This window comes from Chelmon rostratus, chromosome 11, assembly GCF_017976325.1.
Source record: "Chelmon rostratus isolate fCheRos1 chromosome 11, fCheRos1.pri, whole genome shotgun sequence".
Taxonomy (NCBI): Eukaryota; Metazoa; Chordata; class Actinopteri; order Chaetodontiformes; family Chaetodontidae; genus Chelmon; species Chelmon rostratus.
This window is the reverse complement of record NC_055668.1, coordinates 16,017,496-16,041,265: the sequence shown is the minus strand read 5'-3', so window position 1 is coordinate 16,041,265 and position 23,770 is coordinate 16,017,496. Positions and strand designations below refer to the sequence as shown.

Sequence of the window (23,770 nt, the reverse complement as noted above, 5' to 3'; positions counted from 1 at the left end):
ATTGATTCAACAGTGAACCCATTCACAAGCTCACAAAACATTTACTTTCCCTGTTTCACTTTTGACTATCTTTTAGTACTTTACTCTGTGAAAGCATCCGGTTGAATCAATGTGTCTCTGTATACTCCCAAGCCAATATCGCTTACTTCTCTAAGAAAATCGTTTATTGCATGTATTTTCCTCATTTTCATTTACCCATTCATTATTACTGCTGTACTTTAGTCAGTTCTATATAAGAAATTACCTATCAGTGAGCGTTTGTTAAAAAACTTCAGAAACAAATTGTTTTGTTCCATTACAAACACCACTAAAGTCATTTTGTTTGCCTAACTTTTTACAAAACAAGAAGAGAGGACTGATGAGGCTTGTGGATATGATTTATGATTAGGCATGATAAGGCATGAGGAATAACATGGAAACATTTGGTTTTATAGTTGTGGTTTGTGTTGTAACCTATCTAGCAGACAACAACTCCAGTTCCCAGGCTCCTCTTCGGTAACGCGTCATCAAATTCTGTCCAATCGCTGCCTTTGGAGGTTTTCTTGAGCCGCAACATAAGGAAAAATAGAAACTCTGACATCGCTCTCACAGTTACGTGCTGTTGTCAGCGTTTTGTGAAAAATCTGTTGTCACTAGTTATTGCGAGAACGTTTATAAAATAGGTTGGTAACGTGCTTGTGGTGGTTGTTGTTTAGTGTCTGTTGAGGGGAAGCTGTGTGACTAACGTTTGGTGCTAACGTTAGTGCTCGTTAAGCTAACTCAGTAGCCCCGACGTTACTGTATCCACAGCGAAAACAACGTTAGTTCACATGAGTCAAAGTAAGTTTCACCGATGGAGATCACTCCCAAAGCGGCTAAATTAAAAGTGTATTCTTCACCTTGTAGTTCAGTGGAGTCAAGCCCCTGTGAATATAAAGAGCAAAAGGTAGGTTGAACTGCATTATATATATATATATCCGGGTGCGATCACTTCTAAATGATTTTACGTGATCTCACATTGTATTAAACATGATATAATATGAACTGTTGTCACCTATTGAGACAGTTAGTCATTCGTTCATTGTCATCCCCGCAGCATCATCAAAAGCTGAGTTCCTCTCTGAGGGAGAGGCTGAAGAGATCAAGGCGCTCCTTCACCTCGCCCTTCTCTGTGGCCAAACGCCTTTGTGTTGATGATGAGGAGGAGAACGGCCAACAAGTTTCAGCAGATTCGCGGGAGACAGTTAATAACCCTCCACTGATCATTCCCAACGTAGATGTAAACCGAAATGAGGCAAGATCAGGGAGTGAAAGGTTTTCGGGAACTATTCCCCAACCAACACATCATCCTTCAGAAGACTTTGCACAACAACGAGAACAACTGAGGAAGGAGGTTAAAGACAAGATGGAGACTCTGCGCAGGCTCAAGATGGTTCAAACGTACAGAAGCAAGGTATCAGCTCAATTTAAATTGTCTGGGTTGCTCCCAACATTATTGTAATGGGATTTAATTTGCTTAATTAGACTGAAAGTGGACATTGAATATGACACATGTCCTGTCTCTGTCCCTAGAATGATTTAACACGGCTCCAAACCTTGATTGACAAGTGGCGGAGTTGTGCTCAGGCTGCACTATATGAGCTCCAGTCAGACATCCCCATACATGGAGGAAAGGCCAGTCTGTCAGAGCTTATTGATCTCTTTGGGCTGGATGATGGCATTCTGCACTTTGACCGCACAGAGGAGGACTTCACTAACTAATAAATATGATTTAAAAAACAAGCAACATTTGTTTCATCAGTGTAAAAAATTCTAGAGGGCAACAGTCATATTTAAAATATAATGAGTTGACTAATTGTTGTGTTTGTTGCTGCTATTCCATTTTTATTCACAGCTGAAGTTGTACATTTCATGTTAAGTTTACTTGCTAAGAGGCATGTAAATAAACCCATGTTTTCTGTTGAAGAGACGGCTGTGCTCAGTTGTGTTTCAGCTGATCAAGTGAAGGAAAGTTCTTCATCCTCAGACGGTTGACTTCGGCCCAGAGAAGAGCCAGCTCCTCCACCTGTGCTCTGACGAAGTCCTCCAAGTACTTCTTCTGAATGATTTCCTTGAAGCGCTCCTCCATTTTAGCTGCCTGATTTTCCTCCGAATCTGAAACAAGCCACATTATCAGTCGGCGCAGGCTCTAGAATCTGCAGTGTGTTTCATTAGAGCTGAAATTTTCGTTTTATTACCTATTGCTTCATAGATGTGTCTCCTCTCTCCAACAGTCACCGGAATATTGGGTAGCTGCTGCTCTACAATTGCATTCTTCTCCACTTTCTTTGCTGCCTGCCTCTTAAGCTGCTCAATCATTTTTATGCGATGCTGCACATTCTGTTGATGAGTCTGAATATAGAGAATAATGTGTATTTTAACACAAGGTACAGACAGTACACAACACAGAGCTGACTGATGAGATCACGTTAGTTTTACGTTACCTTTTCCTGGAAAGCTATAGTTTTCTCCAGACTGGAAACTTGCTCGGACATGCAACTGTCTTGATCTGTCTCGTTGAGATACTGGAAAGACAAGGGAATTGCTGACTTGTGTGAAGTGAGAACTCAAAAACAAAGATGGAGCAGCAACATAAAGCGTCTCAGCATGGTTTTCTATCAAGTGTCTATTCTAGCTCTTGATGAGAGACGCCATTAATAGTCGTGGCAAAAATGCCTCATCATAAAATGTTCTCAGGATGGATTTGTTTATATTCAAAGTTTTTCTTTCTCAAGGTTTAGGGGGCCTAAACAATGACAGGAAGGTGCATGCCACGCCTCAGCAGAGCTACCTGAAGCTTTTTCCAGAGGAAACTGGCATTCAGGCCTGGAAACATGTTTTGTGTGTGCCAGGATCATCGACTCATTGAAAATAACATGATGGATGACTCATTTGATCTTCATGTATTCTTTCATTCCTCAACCACCACCTCTCGGTTATTTTTTATACCACTAACTCATGAAATTCCTTGTGTTAATGTGTGTTAAGGGGTTAATGATTTGCAACGAGGGGTGAAGTATCTTCCTGTCGAGTTTAGTGGTCTGTATTTAATTAACTCCCTGTTCACGCCTTAGAATTTTGCTGCCAAATGAAGCAGAGAAGCTTTTCTGTTTCCCTAGAATTTCAAATCATTGCAACACGGCTGAAAAGTTCAAACAAGATTAAAGAAACCACAAGTTTAGTTTTCAACCAGTCTTCACCTGTGGAGTACCAGTTTTAAAAGATGCAAAAAAAAAAAATAAATAAAAAAAATGGGGTGGGGAGTTTGCGTGAAATGGGTGTGTCTGTGATCACAAAAGATCATCCATCTGTACTCAGGGATGGTAACAATTTTCTGCTCACGAAACATCTGACGCTGCCAAAACCCAAATACCTGCCTTGATATCACGTACTGAGGTTTGTCCAGAAACAGGAACAGAACAGCGTTAAAGTTTCAGCCAAGGTGCTAAGATTTCAATGCTATTTCAAGCAGATGCTTAACTTTTTGAAAACCATTGACATATAATTACCAGGAATTATATACAAGGTCTAACCTGTTTAGTATGCAGTAGTATTAATAATCAGAAAGTGTTATTTAGTGCTTAAGAAATAAAAGGGCCCTTGGAGGAGCTAAAAAAGCAGAATTAGGGTGTTTCAGTATCCTGATTGCACTCACATCCCGTGGCTCTTCAGAGAGCTGTAACATCTGGATGTCCCTCGCCTTGTTGTTGAGGTCCTCTATCTGTCTCTCCATCATCTTGTGCTCCCACTGCAGCTGGATGATGCCCTTACGGAAGTCTTTGCACTCCACCATGGTGGTTATCTTCTGCTCTCCAAGTGTCTGATCATATAGATAACAATCATTTGACAGATACAGACATTTTCATACCGTATTTGTATATAGAGAAAACAAGGATGTACATTGATGAGAATGTACATCCTTGTTTTACAATGAGACTGTTTCTGGTGGTATAGGCTGACCCTGATGGTCCTGTTGAGGTCCTCCAGCACACTCCTGTGGAGAAGTACAGCTTCCGTGTAGTCAGCAGTCAGGTCAGTGGTGGACACCTCCACCTGACCCTGTTTGAGCAGGACCTGGACCATGATGTTCATCAGGAAACGGTTCTTTTCCTTATGCAGACTAGAAGGGAGCAGGACAACAAAAACACATAGAGAAATAGAATAACTTATATCAACTTTTTTCACTATCAACTTCTACAATTGTTACAGGTTACAGAGAAGGAGACTCGTGGCTTGAGTGCCATTCTCTCAGGTCATCCATGCTGTATTTTCACCCTTTCGTCCTCTAATCAGAATGAACGGCAACATTGCAGTCATACCTCTCAAGTTCGTCAGAAAGATTTTTAATTTCCTGTTGAGCAGCCTTATCCTCATCTCTCCTCTTCTGCAGGAAGGCCTGCATCTCAGCAAGAGTCAGAGCTTTTACTTTTACCTGCAAAGGACGTGTCAAATAGTAAGTACAGCACAGTACAGCAACAGTAACTACACACAAGACACAATGATTAGTAAAGGTTCTTAAATAAGTTTCATAGCTGGGCTGTACTGACCATAGAGTAGTGGTGTACCAAAATACCAATTTTACCTTTTGCTCACTCTCTACTTTCATTCTGCGGACAAGACAAAACCTCTCCCAGACTGATGGGTTCAAGCCTTCTGGTATATTCTCCGGAGCATCCAGCTCTTCCATGGCCTTCAGCGTTTTACTGAGCCCATCAGGAGCCAGAGAACCGCACAGATACTGCTCCTTAAACAGGTTGGAGCTGTTGTCGGTCTGGGTCCTCATCTTTTGAACCCTGAGGCATAAAAGACCGTGTGTGCAGCACTTATGATATGGATAATCAAATCATGCAACTTTCAACATATGACGCTACAAGTCAGCACAGCTGCCTTATGTTTAATGGTTTATGGTATTACAAACCTGGGTCTACGCTTGAATAACTTGTACAGTTGATCGACCACATGGCTTGGTACATCAAAGAACTCCTTCCTGAATTCTTTGTCAAAAACCTTAGGAAACATGGACGTATATTATATTATGTGTGTGCACTTACAGTCAAAATGATTTCAGTATTTTACCAGCTGGCTTACTTTGTCCTCAGCTACAATACTGTCATAGGTCTCATGAAACAATTGTACTTCTTCTTCGTGTCTCTTCACCTCCTCCCCAATTTCATCCTGTCAAAGAAATATATGTTGATCAGATGAGAGCAGCATGTTGCCTGTGAGAAATAGTGACTGACAGTCTTAAAGCCTGAACAAATGAGCATGCAGCACAGGTTAGCTCTTGCAAAACACGCCTGAGCAATGGGAAGATTTTTATACTGGAATCTGGAATACCACTGCCATTCATTCAGGTGTCTGATGAATAACAAAATCTCAAGCTGGCAGCAATAAATTCCTTCAGCATTACTGTGTTCCAGTTTTCTGACCTTATGTGCCACCATTTTTTCAAGTTTGAGCTTGAGCTCCTGCTCTCGATTTCTTATCTCCTCTTCTACGAGGACTGAATAGGCCAGATAAGTAATCTTGAGCCGTTCCTGTAAAATACATACAAAAAAACAGGATTTTTTAAAAGGTGAAACATACACAAGATATCATATCTCATAATTATCTCAAGGAGGAAACTCCAATGAGAAGACAGGGCCCTTCATCTTGTGTGAGGAAAATGAGAAAGGGGGAAACAAAAGGAACAAATGTGATGCAGATTGTCCATGTTAATAGCCTCTACATGTGTCACACACATGTACAGTGTGTGTGTGTGTGTTGGCTCACCTGATATATAGCCATTTCACATTTCACCTTCTTCTTAAACAACTTTGTCAAAGTTTCATCAAACTTTTCGGTGGCATCCTTGGTGGATGCCTGCAGTCTCTTCATTTCAGTTTCCAGTGACTGCAATTACAGAGTTCACTAGATGACTTATATTGATCACTGATCAGAAGTTAATCATATTGCTGATCGTAGAAAAGTAGCAGAGCTGTGAATGTATTGACTGTAATACCTTTTTGTATTTCTCCTTCTCCTCGCTCAGGTCTTTGGTTTTCTTTTCATACTCTTTGTAGACTTTTTTCTCCTCCTCACTCCAGTGGATTCCAGGTTTGGTCAAAACAAACTCAGGCGGAGGTATTTCCTGTGGAGGCAATTCAAAAGAAACTATGTGCCCTTCATGCTGATTTGTCTAATTCAACTGACACTGACTAGAAAAGAATTCAAGTTTTAAAAAAAGACATAATTTTTCTACAGGCAGAGAAGTAACGCTTTCCTGCGTAAGTGGTTCATTTTGGCTGCAGTGAGATGCAGCGTTTGTGTACGTCATAAGAAATGACAGCAGGAGGTAGGGAAGAGTCTTATTTTTTTCCTGTCTTTCTCTCCCAGACATTCAAAAAGTGTTAATACTCTGTGATCTAATTACATGATAAACATCTAATAATGAAAATTTATCACAATCCAAAGCCTACATTTACATTAGGGCAGCAACTAACTGTTATTTTCTTCATCAAAAGATTGGAAGAAAATTGTGAAAATGATATGTTCCCATAGTTTAAGGAGAAGTATTTATCTGCCTGGTTTCAACATTTAGACTGACACAGAAGACAGTGCTCTCTGCCAATCCAGGTGTGGAAAACATTGAGCATTTCAGATTATCTCGCAATTATTGATCAAACAAGTGAGTAGATAATATTTCACAGGCAAAAACATGTCCATCATTTTGTATCGTATTTTCTATGGAATATTAAATATGGGATCAGTTTATTGTTTATTACAGTATTAATGCTTTAACAAAAAAGTGAATATTCTGACCCACCATTTTCAAGATGTCCTCTTTTTTCACTTCAAGCACTCCATCCATCATGTCATCGAGAGCCCTGTCTCTGAGGTTATCACCCTGCAATAGAAAGACAAAAACAAAACCTCATCAATGCGACAGAACTGAACTACTTTTAGGTATGACTTGCTCCATATACTATACAGGCATTAATGTTTAATTTCTTTTTGGTAAAGAACTGCTAAATATAATCTTGCTGTTGTAAGTAATAATGATAGATGCAGTTTTTATATATGGAAGTATTTGGAGAATTTGTAAGTAGCAACAAACAAGCTTACAACGAGTTGAAAAACAAAAACACATTTATTATAGCAGCATACTTTGGCAGCCAAACGCCTTTCCTCTTCCAACTTCTTCCTCTCCTCCTCCTCTTTCTGTTCTGGGGTGAGGTACTTCTCTGCCGTTATCTACAGCGGGACGAAGGCCACATGAACTGTGATACTGCATCTTCTACGAAGATAATCACATACAATTTCGCATTTCGCTAAAAAAACAAACAAACCACAAAGTAGTTCAGGATGTACGCTTTGTTTGTTGAACTTTCTGTGAACTTTGTCAACTGTTTAGATGTTTCATGAGGAGGTCGGTAACCTCAGAGTCGTCCACAGTGAGCAGCCTCTCTGGCTGCTCGCTGTTGGTCAGACTGGGCTCCGACAGCTTCTCGGTCATGTCCAGCTCCAACATGATCCCTCTGATGTGTCTGTTCCTCCCCTTGACACGGTTGAGCTCCTGCACCTTCTGCCTGTGCACAGCCTCAAAGTCAGCATTGAAAGCTGTCTTGATGCGACATATCACATCCTAGATTTGGAGTTGAGTGAGAGAAAAAAAAAGATTATGATCAATAACAATAACCATGTATGTGAATGTATGTGGTCTTTATTTCACTCTCTTAATTTTATTATTTTTGTTCTTAAGTGTGTGCTTTCGGAACTGTTTTGGAAAAGTACTGTAATAATTTAATCACACTTTTGCTGAGAGCCAACAGTTTTTGAACAGGTTCACACCTGTAGCAGAATTATCTGGTTGATCCTCTGCTCTGTGGTTTCCAGGCTGAACTGATCGTAGAGGTAAGGATTTGAATATCCTAACTGAGCGGACAAACTTCCCGTTACAGCAGCACTCTCTGCTGCGCGGCCTTCCTCCCCTTGCTCTTCCTCCTTCGCACTGGTTGTGTTGGAACTTTTCTTTAGGCCGCTGTGCTGCAGCTGAAAGATGGAGAAAGATACTTTGAGAGGGCTGAAATAAACGTTGAGGATTTAATCTGTGGTCATAAGATTATAAACTTCATCCCAAGAATATTGCAGTGAAGAGAGCTAACTCTCTTTTGGCCACACAGCCATAAATCTAGAGAAGTTTCAACACTGGTGGACTGGCACGTATTCAAGCATTTAAAAAGTTACAGCAGTGAAAGGTCACACATTCAAAGCATCAAATTATTTTCCAGCAGTAAACCTGTTTTGACTTGAATGGTTTTGCTATAAAATGTATTTCCAGAGAGTGACAACCCACATACTGAGGAGGTTGCGTTGTCATAGCTTTTAGAATATATATATATTTCTGTTTCATATTAAAAAGTCAACATACCATCTAGTAATGAAATGAAGGAATAATGCCACCTGTTATGATGTCTTGTTTGGGGTTCAAACTAATTAGTTTGTTTCATAACCTCTGTGCATTTCAGGTGGTCTGATATTTCGAATACTAACTGATTAGAATTTTGATTACCTGTGATGATGTTTTGTTTTCAGACTTCACATTTTGTTTGTCTGATAACCTCTGTACAAACCAAATTCCAAAAAAGTTGGGATGCTGTGTAAAACATAAATGAAAACAGATTGCCATCATTTGCAAATGAGCTGTGTTTACTGACAAGTGTTCCCGAGCCCATGTATTAACATTCTTTGTACAATCATGTGTTCAAAACATGGTGAACCTCGCTCCATCCTTGCTTGTGATCCCTTCAGGATGCTCCTTTCATACCCAATCATGATACTATACTTACCAATGAACCTGTTAACCTGTGGAATGTTCCAGGTGTTTTGATGTGTGTCCCACCGTGTTTGAAACGTGTTGCTGGCATCAAATTGAGAATAAGCAGATATTTACAAAAATGTATGAAGTCAGTGAAGTAAAAAATTTAATATATTGTCTTTTTTAACTGTTTTCTTTTAATATTATCATCATTATTATTTTGGCTTTATTTGATGGGACAGACAAAGAGGGACAGTGAGGACATTCTTCTGGGTGAGCCATCAGGGCACAGTCTTTGTACTACAGCACATTGTGTTTTATTTATGTTCCACACAGCGTCCTACCTTTTTTGGAATCTGTGTTGCATGTGTATTGTTTAAGTTATCTGATATTTTGATTACTCTGGCTTTTGAATATGTAATTTCTGGCCAGACTGATGGGTTTCAGTCAATGTTGGCATGTCTGTTGATATGTCTGTATGCTTTATGTGGACCCCAGGAAGATTAGCCACCACTTTTGCGGAAGCTAATGGGGATTTTGCTTACCATGCAAGCAGCCTTTTCAAACTTCCTCATATTTTGAACCCTTTGAAGGTCCTCCATTTCTTTTTCTGTTTGCTCTTTCAGAGAGTAGTTCGTCACCTCGTGTTCAGAGTGAAAGGCCTGTGGTAGACAGCCAGAAGTGATTTAAAACTCTACATACAGATCATAAAATACTGTGATTGTGATGAACACTTCTCAGTGCTTGTTTCTAAGCCATCTTACCTTGATGGTCTTGCCTTTGACCTTCATAGAATCCCAGCATTCTCTCTTCAGGACATCACGAAGGTAACGTTTTTCTAAAATCTCCCATTCGATTTCATTTCTCACCTATAATGTGACTGCATTAAGAATCACTGCCATCATGGCCTCAAAGCAAAACTAAAGCTTCATTGCATTCATATTTTAGTGCATGCATTACCCGAGTAGCTTCCTGCTCCACCATGGCCTCCAGTCTCCTCTGCTCCTCTATATCCAGGTTGAACTCCTGTTGTTCCACACGGTCAGTGTCTGGGAGGTTCTCATTTAGGCGCATCGCATCCTGGATCTGACAATGCAGGAAGCACAGTTTAGTCGTCATATTGCTCATAAGACAATCTCATAATTAACATCTTAACATCTTTCTGTGACTTATTTTGTAATTGGGCGCCTACCGTTACTACTAAAACATTATTACAAAATGTAACTTGTTTGTTGAACTAATTGAACATAATTTTCATGATGGACTTCAAACATACTGCATTTTTTATGTGCTAGAAACCAATAAAACTGGAAAGTACAGGGGTAAGTTTACAATAGGTAAAACGTTCTTGAGACAGACACTTGATGATGCTTTGAGATACCACTGTATCATTTTTAGTTTGGTGCTGACATTAGCATGGCATCACAGTTTGTTATGTGTTTTTATATAGTATTTATTTATTCACGTATTTGTAACCAGAATTCCACATACAGGTTTTCTCTTTTAGTTTTTGAGTGCTTTAGCTTTGTGAAAAACAGTGTTCCACCCCCCAGTTTATTGTGTGTATATGTTGCCCTTGATAGTGAGCTGCTGCATATAATTAGAGGGATCTCATTGGATTGAAAAGCACTTACCAAGCATGTTTAATGATACAGTATTTGTGCTTGCATGTACTGCGGGGCGTTGTTTTGTCAGCAAATTTCATGTGTGTTCAGACATTTTTCCTGCTCAAAAACTTATGACCATCTTCTAAAGTAAAGACTAAAATAAACAAATATGAAATAATAACAGTCTCTTACAGCGTCACGTAACGCTTTGATGGTGTTCCTCATGTTTTTCTTTGTCTCAGAATACTGATCATTGTCTTCTTTTATAACCTGTTCAAAATATAGATTGAAAATGAGTGAGATATTTCAACTTCAACAATGTAGTGAATTAGTTAGTACATGTCAACTTCACAAGAATCACAAGAACACATTCTGACGTAAGTAATCCTAAATGACAAACACACATGTTAATTATGATACATTTTATAATATGGGGAGAGAAAATAAATTATATGCTATCCAACACTTTATCACTCAACATGATGCAGCTTGATTTAAACAGATGTCTTCACAGGACACAGGTGAGTCACGTAAGAAAGCATGTTGTAGCTTAAAGCAGGCTGGAAAGTGCCTATGCCCATTTCTCATGTGTGATTTTCAGTGAGGCTTATTCAAAGACTGCCACACCTTCAGTATCTATTTATTGTTATCAAGAAGCTTTGTCAGGGGACAAAGTACTGATCATGTTTTATTTTACAAATGCTTATCTGCTTTATAGCACTTTACCACTTGCCAATTGGTTGAATTTCTCACTCACTAAGTGCAGATAAATCAAGCTCTTGCTCAGAGAAACTTTGTGCCAAAAGCAACACAGCAAGAAATCACACACAGGTGCAAAGGGCACTTTCGTAATCCCCCACCTGCAATGTCGCAGAGACATAAAAGAAGTATCTAACATAGTTAACATTATGACACGACCGCAAATATGACAATATGTTAGTCACTGACCGCCTCTCGCCTCTTTTCCAGCCAGGTGGGGTGTGAAGGTGGAGCAGACAGCAGGCTGTTATAACTCTCATTGTGCTCTGTTACATCCACTGTCTCGACTCCAACACTGACCTACAGAGTGTTAAAAACACAAAAAACACACTCAGATAAGGAAAAATATAAGCATTTACTTTGACGCATTGCTGAATTGTTAATTTATTAAGCAATGAACGAGGCCTTTGCATGAGCAACAAATAATATAATTAAATATTTATTAGATTGAGTAATATTCATACCAGATTCATACCACAGTGACTTAATTAAGAACACAGAAGAGCTCAGAGGAAAACTGTTGCTTACCATAAATTCACATTTATCATTACATTCTTGAAATTTACTGGGATGCCTCACCTACAATACTGGCATAATCCAGAACAGCTGTACAATATCGTCATTATTATAAGTCTATAATACAAGGTTTCTGCTGAAAACTTCTTTAGAGAGTGTGGATTCAATTTTATGATCACTCTGGAGGTTGTAGTTTATGGTGCTGCTGAATTGTATATTTTTCTTCCATTTTCTGCTATTGCAGTGTACTGTTTGTTGTTTCAGCAACAAAAACAAAAGTTACAAAAAGTTAGTACACTGTTGTGTAGTAGTAAAGCAGAGCTATAAATACTCTGCTAAAACAGACCAGAATATCATTTACCTCACTTTCCTCTGGGTTTTCAGCACCAGCGGGAGACCCTTGGCCCCACTCGGGCAAGTCAACGAGGATGGGATTCTCTGTGTTGAATATGATCTTCAAGGAATGATCCATAGACTGGCTGTACTGAGTAGCTTCATTCACCTTACCAGCATCCACACCTTTAATTCTATGTAAAACACATAAGATATACACAATAAGAGAGAAGATATATGGAGATAAATATAAATAAATAAAATAATAATAAATATAGAAACAACCAGTTTTATTGTGTCTAAAGTGGAAATCAAGTGAATTCTAAAGTTGGTTGTTTCATTCTGCCTTATAATTAAATTATATTTACATTAAATAGCCATTCTGTATATAGGACAGATCTAAAATGAGTCATAGCTTTAGAAGAAGTCATACAAATTGGTACATAAAGAGTCAATTATATAACAGACTTTCTCAGGAAACTGTAGCACAGTATAACTACGAATAATCCCCTTACAGTAAGTGTGAGAGTATAACCTTAAAGAATAATGCTGCCATTCTTCTACATTTTTATTATCATCCAAATCCCACGAAAAGATCAAACTAACAGTAATTAGTTCAACTCAATAATTTCTGACTTTCTTACCCCGTCCGTGCCACTCAGCACCGAGCCCATTTGTTCCCATTAAAGACGTAAATCTTTCACAACAGCAAGACAATGTATTTTTTGCAAATGTGACTCAAACAGGAGTCAATATTGCATTTGTTGAAGACAGTTTTAAGCTGTGAATTCGGTACATCATTGAGTGTTTATGGCAGCAGGACCATGCGCATAGGACTGACTGATAATGAAGGAATTTGTGTGGGAGCTGATTCAGTGGGGAACTCGTGCTATGAAGTTTACAGAATCTTTATTTTCCTGCAGATTATGACCATGATCCCCCTCAACCCACCACTTCAGTTGCATTTATTTTCTACTGTCCATCACAGTCAATGCTAAGAGAGGAAAAATACTGTCGTATGTGCACTATATCAAACAGCGGAAGAGTAATAGCACTACAGCAAGCAACAGTTCCCTCTGCTGTTCACAGCGGTGCATTATGTGAGCAGGACAGGCTGCTTGCTGTTTTACCTGAGATTAGTGCACACCAGAGAGCCACCTTTAAAGCCAGCAGTGAGGAGTGTCTGGCTGTCTGCAGAGAAAGACACACTTTGCGCGCCACCATCACGGCATGAATGACAATGCAGCTCAATGTACCGCTCCTGTTGGTGCATTGTAATATACACAACAGACAATGAAAACCTGATTCAAACATTTGCAGGAGACAAGAAAAACAAAATAAAATGGGCTCCTACCATGGAAGCAGTTTCTCGGATGCGTAGTAGGCCATCTGGGCTAACAGAAGCCAGCCATAAACGGTGAGGAGACAGAACGAGAGAGACAGGGCCCAGATGATAACCCCTCACTTCCTGCTCTGGTTTCAGCTGGACCACCTGTTGACTCGAGACGCCATCTGTGTCCTGGACATTAAAATCAGATAATGATTTCATTTGTGTTAATACACAGATTAAGAACACATACAAGAGACCACTGTTTCTGTAAACAATTGGAAAAACTGAAAAAAGGATCATAAGAATCAGACACATTAGGCAGCAGTAAACCTGAGGAAGTTTAAATTGCTGAAGGGTTTTCTTCTTGTGGCAGTAAGCAAAGACCTCACTGACTCCCAGAACACAGGATTTAAGTGGATGAGGCACTTCATATGTGGACACTTGAAGGACATGAGTGGACAGGCAACCATGTCGGTCTACACAATCTGGACCTGCAGGTTAGTGGAGACACATAATAAATGTAGTCAGTGTTTCCTGTCAAATGAGAGGTTTGCTGTGGGGAACAATTTTATGAGGATGGGGTGAGGGGGTTATATATGGGTCACATCTCCCATTTCACTCCCTGTTGCTCTCTTGTGATTTTTTTTTTCCTGCCATGGTAAAATGTTAACAGCCGAGCAGAAACACTGTTATTAAAAAGTAAATAAATAGATACATTCAGGCTCCTTTTTCTGTTTTGTTTGAACAATGCTTGTCCATAGTGATGACTCCTACAGAGAGCCTGCTAATCCTGCAGCTACACGTCTTCAATAATACTGATGGATTCTGCGGCATAGAATATATCCGTTTAAGTGTGTATATAAAATACTCATACAGAATAGCTCTATAAAAAATGTTATACAATATCTAATGGAAATTGTGTTTTATCCAAATCTTAAGAGGTTTTATCCTTAATTGATTATTACCAAAGCCATTGTCTTTGGAAATTTTAACTATCATGTAGATAGCACCTGCAACCACACAGTCATGTTTTATAACCTCATTAAACCAGTGTGTGGCACAACTCTCATCTGTGGCCACACACTAGACTTATTGTTTGCACTTTCCTGCAGAGAAACATCTGTGTCATGGTCTGTCTTGTTCAACATAGTTTTCCAGGCTGTATAAACAAAGGGTGTGTCTCTGCGCACCACGCAGGCGTTTTTCTCTCTTTTTTACGACATTAGTTAGAACATGTCTAAACATTTGGATAAAAACGTCCAGATGAGTACTATTAATCGGTAATGCTAATGTCTCTGGATATGGTTGGAAGTAAAAGTGAAGTCTACTGTCAAAGCACCCCCATAGATGAATTATAGATTCCCAGCCTTAAAAAAAGAGCAGAAGGCAAGTGGTAGCCTAGTAAACTACAGCTCTATTATTCACTGCTTATAGATTTTGTAACTGTAAACCAAAGAAAGCTACAGGCCATGATTACTCTCTCAATTTCTACCAACCAGTGCAATGCTTGACTTTTGGTTTAGTACCATCAATCATGGTTTAAACCTCTCCTCATCTACAGGAGATGATTAGTTAACTGCCAGTTGCCAGGTAACTAAAGTTGTTGCTTGAGGTCAGCATCACCACATGAGTTTATGAATAATGGGTCGCACATGAGACCCTCAACTTGCATTTTTGACACTGTCCCTACCAAACTGTTCAGAGACATAATGACCTCTGGCCCTAGTCTGTAGATCTCCTCTGGATGTGTACCAGTTAATTGTATGATTGTGTTCAATCAGTGCTATCTTTAAAAAAAATTACTGACCAACTCCCTAAATGCCTTAATTAAAAAAGAGAATAAGTAGTGAATTAATCTACTTCATCAGTGCTGTACCTGCTAGGTCTCTCACAGGCAGAGACAGCACTGTGAGCAGGCTGCCATCATGAGTTTTGCCCTCCTCTCCAGCACACAGTGCAAGAACTTTCACCAGCTCACGTTCCCCGATGCACTGAGCAGAAAGTGACAGAATGGGCCCAGGAACAACTGGAAAAGAAAGCCAAATGACAAAAGGGTGCGGGTGAGCTTGATTTCGTTCCGTCTTTCAGTATTTAAACATGGTATTACTAAATACATTGACACAAGGCAAACACTGAATATCAATTCTAGAACAACATTTGCTTTGATTTGTACAGTGTTTTGGTATGTGCAGAGGGGGCACTAACATGTTTAATCAAGTAAAAACTGTTAAAAAGAGTATTTACCTGTGTATCCTATGACTGAAAATCTCTTTGATGGCTTTGCATCTAGTACATAGATGTGTGAATCTGAGGCACCAGTGAGAAGGTAGTCCCCCTCTTGATCAAAACTGTAAACGCAAAAAAACACACCATGTATACAGACATACAGTATATGCGCACAATAAGAAAGCCTGTAACCATTTAATGTGACATACATGTATGGTGTGATGCTTTGTTACAAGTACAGTGTCAGACTGAAACATCACATGGATGGAGGATACTTGCACTAGGTGATCCACTGGAGTGTGGTAGAGATGAACCTGGTGCACCAGGCGAGGCTGCTGCTCCTTGTTCAGGTCAATGAAGAGGACACTTCCTGAAGCTGTTCCAACAGCTGTGTATTGTGCAATGGGACAGCAGGCCAGACTTGTCACCTAAACAGACACAGCTTACAAGTTCAAGTCTACTTCTGATAAATTTAGTTATTTGATTTAAGTCATGTTCACTTGCTGACAGAACAAGAGTGTTAGTGCGTCTAACTATATACAACAGGTATGTTCTGAATGTTCATATGCTGGGAATCTGACCTCTGTTTGAAGAGACAGGGAACCAAGGCAAATGCCATCTTGAGACCACAGCTGCAATTCTCCAGAATCCCTCACTGACTGCGACCAGCAAAAACACAAATATCACAACTCACTTAAAAGACAGTGACCTTAATTACACATGCCGTCACAAGACACTGTAATTCTTGAGCAACACAAATGTTTTACCACGCAAGTTTTCTTCTCAGTGTGCGACAAAGCTGCTGCCACAAAGTTGCCACTGACAACATCCAGGACCTTCACAGTTTTGTCTGTTTGGGTTGGGTTCAACATATAGATTTGCCCCTGAAGAACATGAAGCCTGTGATGTTCTCAGATTTTCTTTTCAACACATCTTTTCTCTCAAGTAACATGTTATTATTTGATTGAATGACACATGTACTGCAATTGGCCACACTATAACAGATCTGAGTACTTACTGTATTAGAAGATAAAAGTAAGGTTTCGTAGTCAGGGGAGTACATCATAGTTGTGAAGGGTCTTTCTAATTGCCATGTTTGTGTGACGCTTATCTGAGTCTCTTTGATTTGCAGACAGTGGACAACACTCTCCTGTAAAACATTAAAGTGCTCTTAAATTGGGCTAATTGAGAATTCCTGATGCCTGAAATCCACAAATCCACAGAAGAATGAATCTATTATTCTAAGTTAAATTTTGAAGGTGTTTTACTCAGTGTGCCAAGCAGGTGTTAATAGGCGTGTGGGCTTTTACCTTTCCTAAAATGATCAAACCATTCTTGTTAAGGGCTAAACCTTGAAAGTTGCTCTGCCTGAGTTCATGGATGGCATCAGCAGCTGAACAAAAGAGAAACACAAAGCAGATATCAAATGTCTTTTCTATTTATTGCCAAATAAAATTAGCCAATACTTAAATGAAAGAGTAGGAATGCTCCCAGTGAGTTGTTAAATATCTATCACATCCTAGGTCAATGTGTGTGTATGTTTGTTTACTTGTAGGGTTGAGGGGGATTGAAACAGAGAGGGTCTTTGCATCAACACGAAGCAGAAAGCCTTCCGCGCAGGCCACATAAAGCTCTGAAGTGGCCGTCCAGCAGATGGCAGTAGGAGTGACTCTGGCTTTGGTGCAGAGTTTAGTCTGAGTAAACACATGTGGAGTTGGGTAACTGTTTACATTTTGTGTTTGTTTGTGTGCCTGATAACAAAATTGTTTTCCCAACAAATAGGTTCATGGATCCAAAAATTACAGCTGCATCACCAAAATAAACATATTAATTGCTGGAAGTGTATTTATTTTGTCTGTATTAGTGTATAAGTGACGGTGGGACAATACCACAATGTGTTCTGCTTTGTCTCCCTTGAGCCCTGCAATGGCTGATGGTGGCATTTCTGGACCAAAATAGGGCAGTTTTTCACTGACAGTGTGAGAGGTGGGCACCAATCTTTCAACAAAGGAACCATCAGTTGCTGGAAGCTCTATCACACTGCAACGCAACAAATGTGACATACAACTATGACTTACGCATACGTAATATTGTTTGACACTGGGTTAGACTCTGCATGTGTTTTTCAGTCCCCATTGCACTTCTGAATCATAAATGCATGTAGTTTCATTTATCAATTAAATTACATGTAATGCACAGAAAGTCATGTCCGTCTATCATTGCTCATGAAGTCAAGTCTACTTTACCTTGGTTTCAGGACATGAAAGTTGGCACTCTTCTCAATATTCCAGATAGTGAGGGATGTAGCCCCCAGAGCACAAAGCTGGAGCCAGTTTAGAGGGTTGAACACCAAAGAAATGACATCATGCCCAACTTGTGGCTGTGTACAAATTGGTTCAGCGTTTTCCCAGTTCCTGCATCACACAGTCATGGTTACAGTCACAAAGCTGCTCTACCTAAATAAACATAAGTGAAACTATGGAGTGCACAAAATTAGGTACTCTACATCTTTTGTGGCTTACCACACTGTTATGGTGTGGTCTGGAAAAGAGGAACAACAGCCCAAATAAGGACCACCATCACTTAATGTCAGGGATGTGTAATCCAGTTGTGCTGTTCCTTGAAAAAGAACGATTGGGAACTGTTTAGGATTTGTGACAGAGAACATAAATGTAGAAGGGATGCAAGCAAACAAATACCAATAACTCATTACATCTTGGAGGAAAATTACAGTAAAATCATTGATAATAAACAGTGGTGAAAGCAATTACGTAGGCTACATTTACTCAAGTCCATGTTATGCTACTTTGTACTCTCCTGCATTTTAGAGGGAAATATTGTACTTTTACTCCACAACATTTATTTGATAACTTTAGTTACTAGTTACTTTGCAGATTCAGATGAATGATACAACATATAATCAACATGGAAATTATGAAGTAGAATTATAGTAGATTAACACAAAACTTCAGTGACTTTTAATTACTTTCCACTCTAAACTTCTCATCTGTTTTCATTTAAATGGTCGCTTGAGGTCCAAAAGTGTAATATGATCCAATATTTCACAAAAACAAAGATTAGAGAAAAGTCCAAAAACTAAATAGAGATTTGTGTATCAGAACTCTGGACTGGACTGGCTATCTGTATAAAGTGGTTCAAACTAGCTCCACCTCGAGCAGCTACAACAGCAGAATGCTGCCTAGACAGTGATGTTTCACTATTAATAATCTAATAATGTCACTTGGATTCATATTTATCAGTCAAAAGGGTACTTTACCAGTGCTTGCTGATGTTACTTCTGTACATTTACTAAGTAAGATTTTGAATGTTGGATTTTTAGTTGTAAAGGAGTACTTCTGAAGTGTGGCATTGCTAATTTTAAAGTATTTGAGTACTTCTTCCAGGACTGATGAAAACAACAGCGACCAACTGGAATATGATGACAATTGCATAGATTCAGGCAGTAATCTCAGCTGGAGGACAATATCACCTTACCCTTTAGTTCATTCTTCAGCTGAAGCTCAGGAAAAATGTACACAAATATAGATGGGGATAGCTTTTGCTCAGAGAAAGCAAAAATCCCATTGTTGCCATTGGCTGTCAGTGCACCAATGCCTCTGCCAGGACTCTGAAGGACACTTTGTATTTTTGTCTCCAGGTTCAGGAAACAGATATGGCTCCCAGATGTATAACATACTGTTTTACTGTCGACGAACTCGATGCTCTTGTTTGTAAAACCTTGTATCCATCTGAAGGAAGTAAAACAGCCAAATATTATATTAGTTAGCACCTGTTTGTGCGTCCCATGTTGTAGCGTACTACTGCTACGGACAACTGTGATGTAAACTGTACTTTAACGATGTATATATGCTTCACACAAGTGAAAAAGATAGATGTAATTGTTGCGACAACATACCTGACTTCTAAACTTCCGATTACATCCATTTTCATCTGCGAAGACAATGATACACAACAAAATATCACTTCTCACGAACACAACAGATAAGATTCGTTGCGTATCCCTGGAAACCAGAAAACACGGAAGACACAACGCTTCCACGCTATTGGCTGATACTTCAACTGATGCAGCGCCGTTTGACATTATCATCCCGGAAGTTGGGTTCACATTAAATGATATCGCTGTATGTCCTGCTGACAGTACACCCTTCTCTCAGTCGCTGAACTTTTCCGGTCGTGCCACTTTCACACTTATTTCATTCACCACCTGAAGTGTAAAGATGTCTACTGAAAAGTGTTTCGCCAAAGGTAAGGCGTACGGCGATTACGCAGCTACTTTAAAAGTTACCTTGCCTGCTGCGTCATTTTTGTTACTCATCTAAACTACGATAAGCAGAACAGTTAACTTCCTAGAATCTCTTTCGTGCATATCAGAAGTTTAGGCGGATTTGCTTAATGTTTCACTGAATCCATAGTTTTACATTACTGCCAGTGCAAAACTGAATTTAACACACTGCCAGATGTTCCCATCTCATGATGTGAGGATCCAGAAGCAATGACGATGGCAAATTATTTTCCAGTCATCATGACTAAGCATTATGTAAAACTCTTAAGCCCAGCTCGTAAAGCTAACAGCAGATAGCAAGGGTGTTACGTTATTGCAACTAGTCCAAATAACCAACTTTTTGTCTTGAGTATTATGTCTACCGTTGAATTGAATTCGCTTTCAAAGACTGAATTAGCACAGCGTTCAGCGACTGTCTGTGGATGCTCTGATGAGAAAGACGACAGATAAATCCGGGAAGTACTTCAGGCTACTTTACTAATACAATACATTACTCATTTAAACTATACTAGAAGACTATTGTTGTAACTTAGAGAACAACACGATGACTCTCCAGCGTGACTGTAAAAGGCTGAAAGGACAGAGTTCATACTGTTTTACACTGAAAGAAATAAATTACTGAGACTATTTGCGTCAATAAAAGTAGTGACACTACAATGGAAAAATACTTCACTATTCTTAAAAGTCCTGCACTTATAAACTAACAGGAGTGTTATCAGCAAATGTTTTTAAAGAATTAAGATGGATCAAATGTTCATATGTTCGGTATGCACAATTTTAATCCATAACAAAACTTGTAACGGACGCTGCTGAGTAAATCTGCAATGTAGACAATTGTAAAACAATTTTCTCTGTAATTATTTGAAGTTGAAGTACAAGCACTAAAGTAACTCAAAAACAAGTTAAAGTAACAGAAGTAAATTAAAATGGTTGCTTTCAGGCATTTATGGTACATAAATCAACATGCTCTCATGGTAGCACTTTGTCATATGTGTAAATTATATTTATTTTCTTTCAGGAAGTGCTGCACCTGGTCCAGTCCCCCAAGGCCACATCAGACTTTACAGCATGAGGTTCTGCCCCTTTGCTCACAGGGCCAGATTAGTCCTGAATGCCAAAGGGATCAAGTAAAGACACTGCACACTAAATAAGCATACAAACATAACCATGAAACTCTTTTAACCTGTACTTTTGATTAAATTTCCATGACCGCTGTTTGTCTTTTAGGCATGACATCATCAACATCAACCTGAAAGACAAACCTGACTGGTTCCTTGAGATGAATCCTCTTGGTCTTATCCCAACTCTGGAGACAACCGCTGGGGAGGTGATATATGACTCTCCCATCACCTGTGAATACCTGGATGAAGTTTATCCCGATAAAAAGCTGCTTCCTTCCTCTCCTTTTGGTAAAGCTCAACAGAAGATGATGCTTGAGCATTTTTCCTAGGTATATTATGTCAACACTTGCATCTAAATACTGTTGTTGTTGTTTTTTGTATTCTTGGCTACTGTTCACCACCTAAATAATCATATTAATGCAACTGTTTTCTACAGATAACACAATACATGTATCAGATCCCAATGGGGAGAAGAAAGGGTGAGGATGTCTCAGGACTGGAAGATGAACTGAAACAGAAGTTTGCCAAATTAAATGAGGTAGGTTGTAAAGTTGAGAGCTCTGGTTTCTTTACACATTCACCAGACATTCAGTTTGGTAGATTGTAAAGTCAAATCTGTCCCCAGGAATGACAGTAAGTGCAAATGTTACTGTCTATGAATGGTCAAAGATAATGAGTAAAGTGAGATCATCCATGTGTCTGTCTTTAATGACTGTACCTGGCTAGTTTACTGTGTTTTATCCAACAATGATTAATTTAATGTTTATTTTTCAGGACCTTGTTAATAAGAAGACCAAGTTCTTCGGTGGTGATTCCATCACAATGATCGACTACATGATGTGGCCGTGGTTTGAAAGGCTGGAAATCTATGAACTGCAAAAGTAAGTCACAATCTTTTAGGATAGGATTTAAAAATAAATACATTTTATTAATGGAAGCATGTCAAAGCACTAAAGGTCATCATAGAGGGCAGCAAAAAGTACAAAAGTCAGTACAGTTAAGAGCAGGGAATCATGTGTGTTGTCTTCTTTGTCATCTTTCCTTCATGACGTCTGTTATATTTCATGAGGACAATTTATATGTCCATGTGTTGTAATTTGATTTTACGTGAATGATTTCCCATTGTCTTTTCAGCTGCCTCGATGACACACCTGAGCTGAAGAAGTGGAGTGAGCGAATGTCAGAGGACCCGGCCGTCAAAGCCACCATGCACAGCGTGGACAACCACAAGGCCTTTTACAAGACTTACGTTGAGGGGAAACCCAACTTTGACTATGGCCTGTAGAAACTAAGTGATCAAAACCTTAAACCGTCCAATTTTTTGTGGTCATGGTTATTCTGGAGTCTGTATACATAATAAAACAAGAATACAATGTTGAGTTAACATTTAAGAGATGCTTGAAGGGGAAAATGTGTTTTTATGGACAGTTAAGACTTCTTTTGTTATTGAGGGGAAAACACGAACTCACCACTCAAGGTGTTTTCAGCTATTAATTCCAAAGGTTGGCATTTTTCTAATGAAAATTGGAGATGTCATGACTCTGACCTGAATCAAATATTTGTGCAACAAAATAAAGTGCATTATGTTTTCTCTAGAGATGGGCAGGTGATACCAAGGCTTGTTTCACTCCTGTGAAGTGCACTGTTTCAGCACATTGTGCCGAAGCTTGTGTCAGTACCTTACTTTTTATTTATACTATATACTTACATACTTTCAATGCACAGTGCAGAAATGTAGAAGGCCCTTTACTTAGCAAGCACAAGTACAACAGAGCAGTCTTTACATTATAGTTAGTAAGGACACTTTTTCCTGTGAGCCCTGTCTGCTTTCTGTGTCGGAAAGTACCAATCTGAGGGCAGTGTAAATGAGATGAATTTTGTGGTAGGTGTTTAGTGAAATCTTTCAGCAGATTTCTCTCACAGACAGCAAAAGAGAGGGGCCAGTATGGGTCTGCAGAGATGTCACAACCAGGTGGATAATCAATTCCTTTTTAATCTTGAGTATTATGTCTACTATCGAATTGATCGATCGACTGTTTGTGGATACTCTGATGACATGCACTTGCGAAAGACGACTGAAATATCCGTAGTGGTACTACTTTATTAAAACAACAGCTTACTCATTTAATATATACAAGAAAACTTGTATTACCAACGATAACACTCCTCTGAGCCAGTTTCTTCCTGCTTTGAGTCCAGCTGTGAAAACTCTTTCTCCAGCTTGGCCTGCTCGATTTCCAGCCTTTCCCCATGCACCTGCATGCGTAACATACTGTTTTACTGTCGTCAAACTTGAGACTCTTGTTTGTAAAACCTGATGGAAGCAATACACCCCAATGTTACTTAGCTCCTGTTGGTACCTCCCATGTAGTAGCATACATACAGGTCACAGAGGTACTAGCACTAGTAGTAAATAGTAGTAGTAAACTAGTAAATATTAGCTAGCTTAACTGCTATGGACAACGATGGTGTAAACAGTACATTAACGATGTATACTTACTGCACTGAGGTAAAAAATAGATATATGTAATTGTTGCAACAACATACCTAACTTCTGAATTTCCAATTCCATCCATTTTCATATGAGAATAAAATTACATACAATAAAATACCACTTCTCGCCAAGATAACAGATAAAGGGACAGGCGCGTCGTTCCGTTTCGAAGAAGAAAGGCGAAGGCGAAGAAACCACGCTTTCACGCTATTGGCTACTACGTCATCTGACGCAGCACCGTTTCACGTTATCATCCCGGAAGTTGG

General features: G+C 39.3%; 3 protein-coding genes across 3 annotated transcripts; 2 read left to right on the top strand and 1 right to left on the bottom strand.

The window, feature by feature from the left end:
* The first annotated feature begins 564 nt into the window (after window positions 1–564).
* Window positions 565–1,948, top strand: sfr1 (SWI5-dependent homologous recombination repair protein 1). The gene is made up of 3 exons (XM_041947053.1): window positions 565–925; window positions 1,076–1,432; window positions 1,552–1,948. Exons 1-3 carry the CDS (start codon window positions 833–835, stop codon window positions 1,738–1,740), a joined length of 639 nt encoding a protein of 212 aa, XP_041802987.1. The 5' UTR covers window positions 565–832; the 3' UTR covers window positions 1,741–1,948.
* Window positions 1,875–19,713, bottom strand: cfap43 (cilia and flagella associated protein 43). Its single transcript, XM_041947051.1, has 38 exons — window positions 19,503–19,713; window positions 19,082–19,335; window positions 18,109–18,205; window positions 17,833–18,000; window positions 17,476–17,626; window positions 17,136–17,280; window positions 16,897–16,979; window positions 16,605–16,736; window positions 16,354–16,470; window positions 16,168–16,245; window positions 15,866–16,014; window positions 15,605–15,708; window positions 15,237–15,386; window positions 13,691–13,851; window positions 13,385–13,549; window positions 13,161–13,291; window positions 12,059–12,224; window positions 11,371–11,481; window positions 10,615–10,692; window positions 9,776–9,901; window positions 9,580–9,684; window positions 9,361–9,477; window positions 7,849–8,043; window positions 7,436–7,642; window positions 7,165–7,251; window positions 6,824–6,904; window positions 6,020–6,148; window positions 5,791–5,910; window positions 5,448–5,555; window positions 5,107–5,193; window positions 4,937–5,025; window positions 4,601–4,811; window positions 4,338–4,450; window positions 3,979–4,138; window positions 3,674–3,838; window positions 2,463–2,543; window positions 2,217–2,370; window positions 1,875–2,133 (listed from the first exon to the last, which is right to left on the bottom strand). Exons 1-38 carry the CDS (start codon window positions 19,535–19,537, stop codon window positions 1,958–1,960), a joined length of 4,986 nt encoding a protein of 1,661 aa, XP_041802985.1. The 5' UTR covers window positions 19,538–19,713; the 3' UTR covers window positions 1,875–1,957.
* Window positions 19,714–19,720: 7 nt separating this feature from the next.
* Window positions 19,721–22,620, top strand: LOC121613586 (glutathione S-transferase omega-1-like). The gene is given in 6 exon segments (XM_041947052.1): window positions 19,721–19,852; window positions 20,908–21,016; window positions 21,117–21,339; window positions 21,447–21,548; window positions 21,785–21,891; window positions 22,145–22,620. Coding segments are annotated over 6 exon segments (720 nt in total). The 5' UTR covers window positions 19,721–19,824; the 3' UTR covers window positions 22,296–22,620.
* Window positions 22,621–23,770: the final 1,150 nt, after the last annotated feature.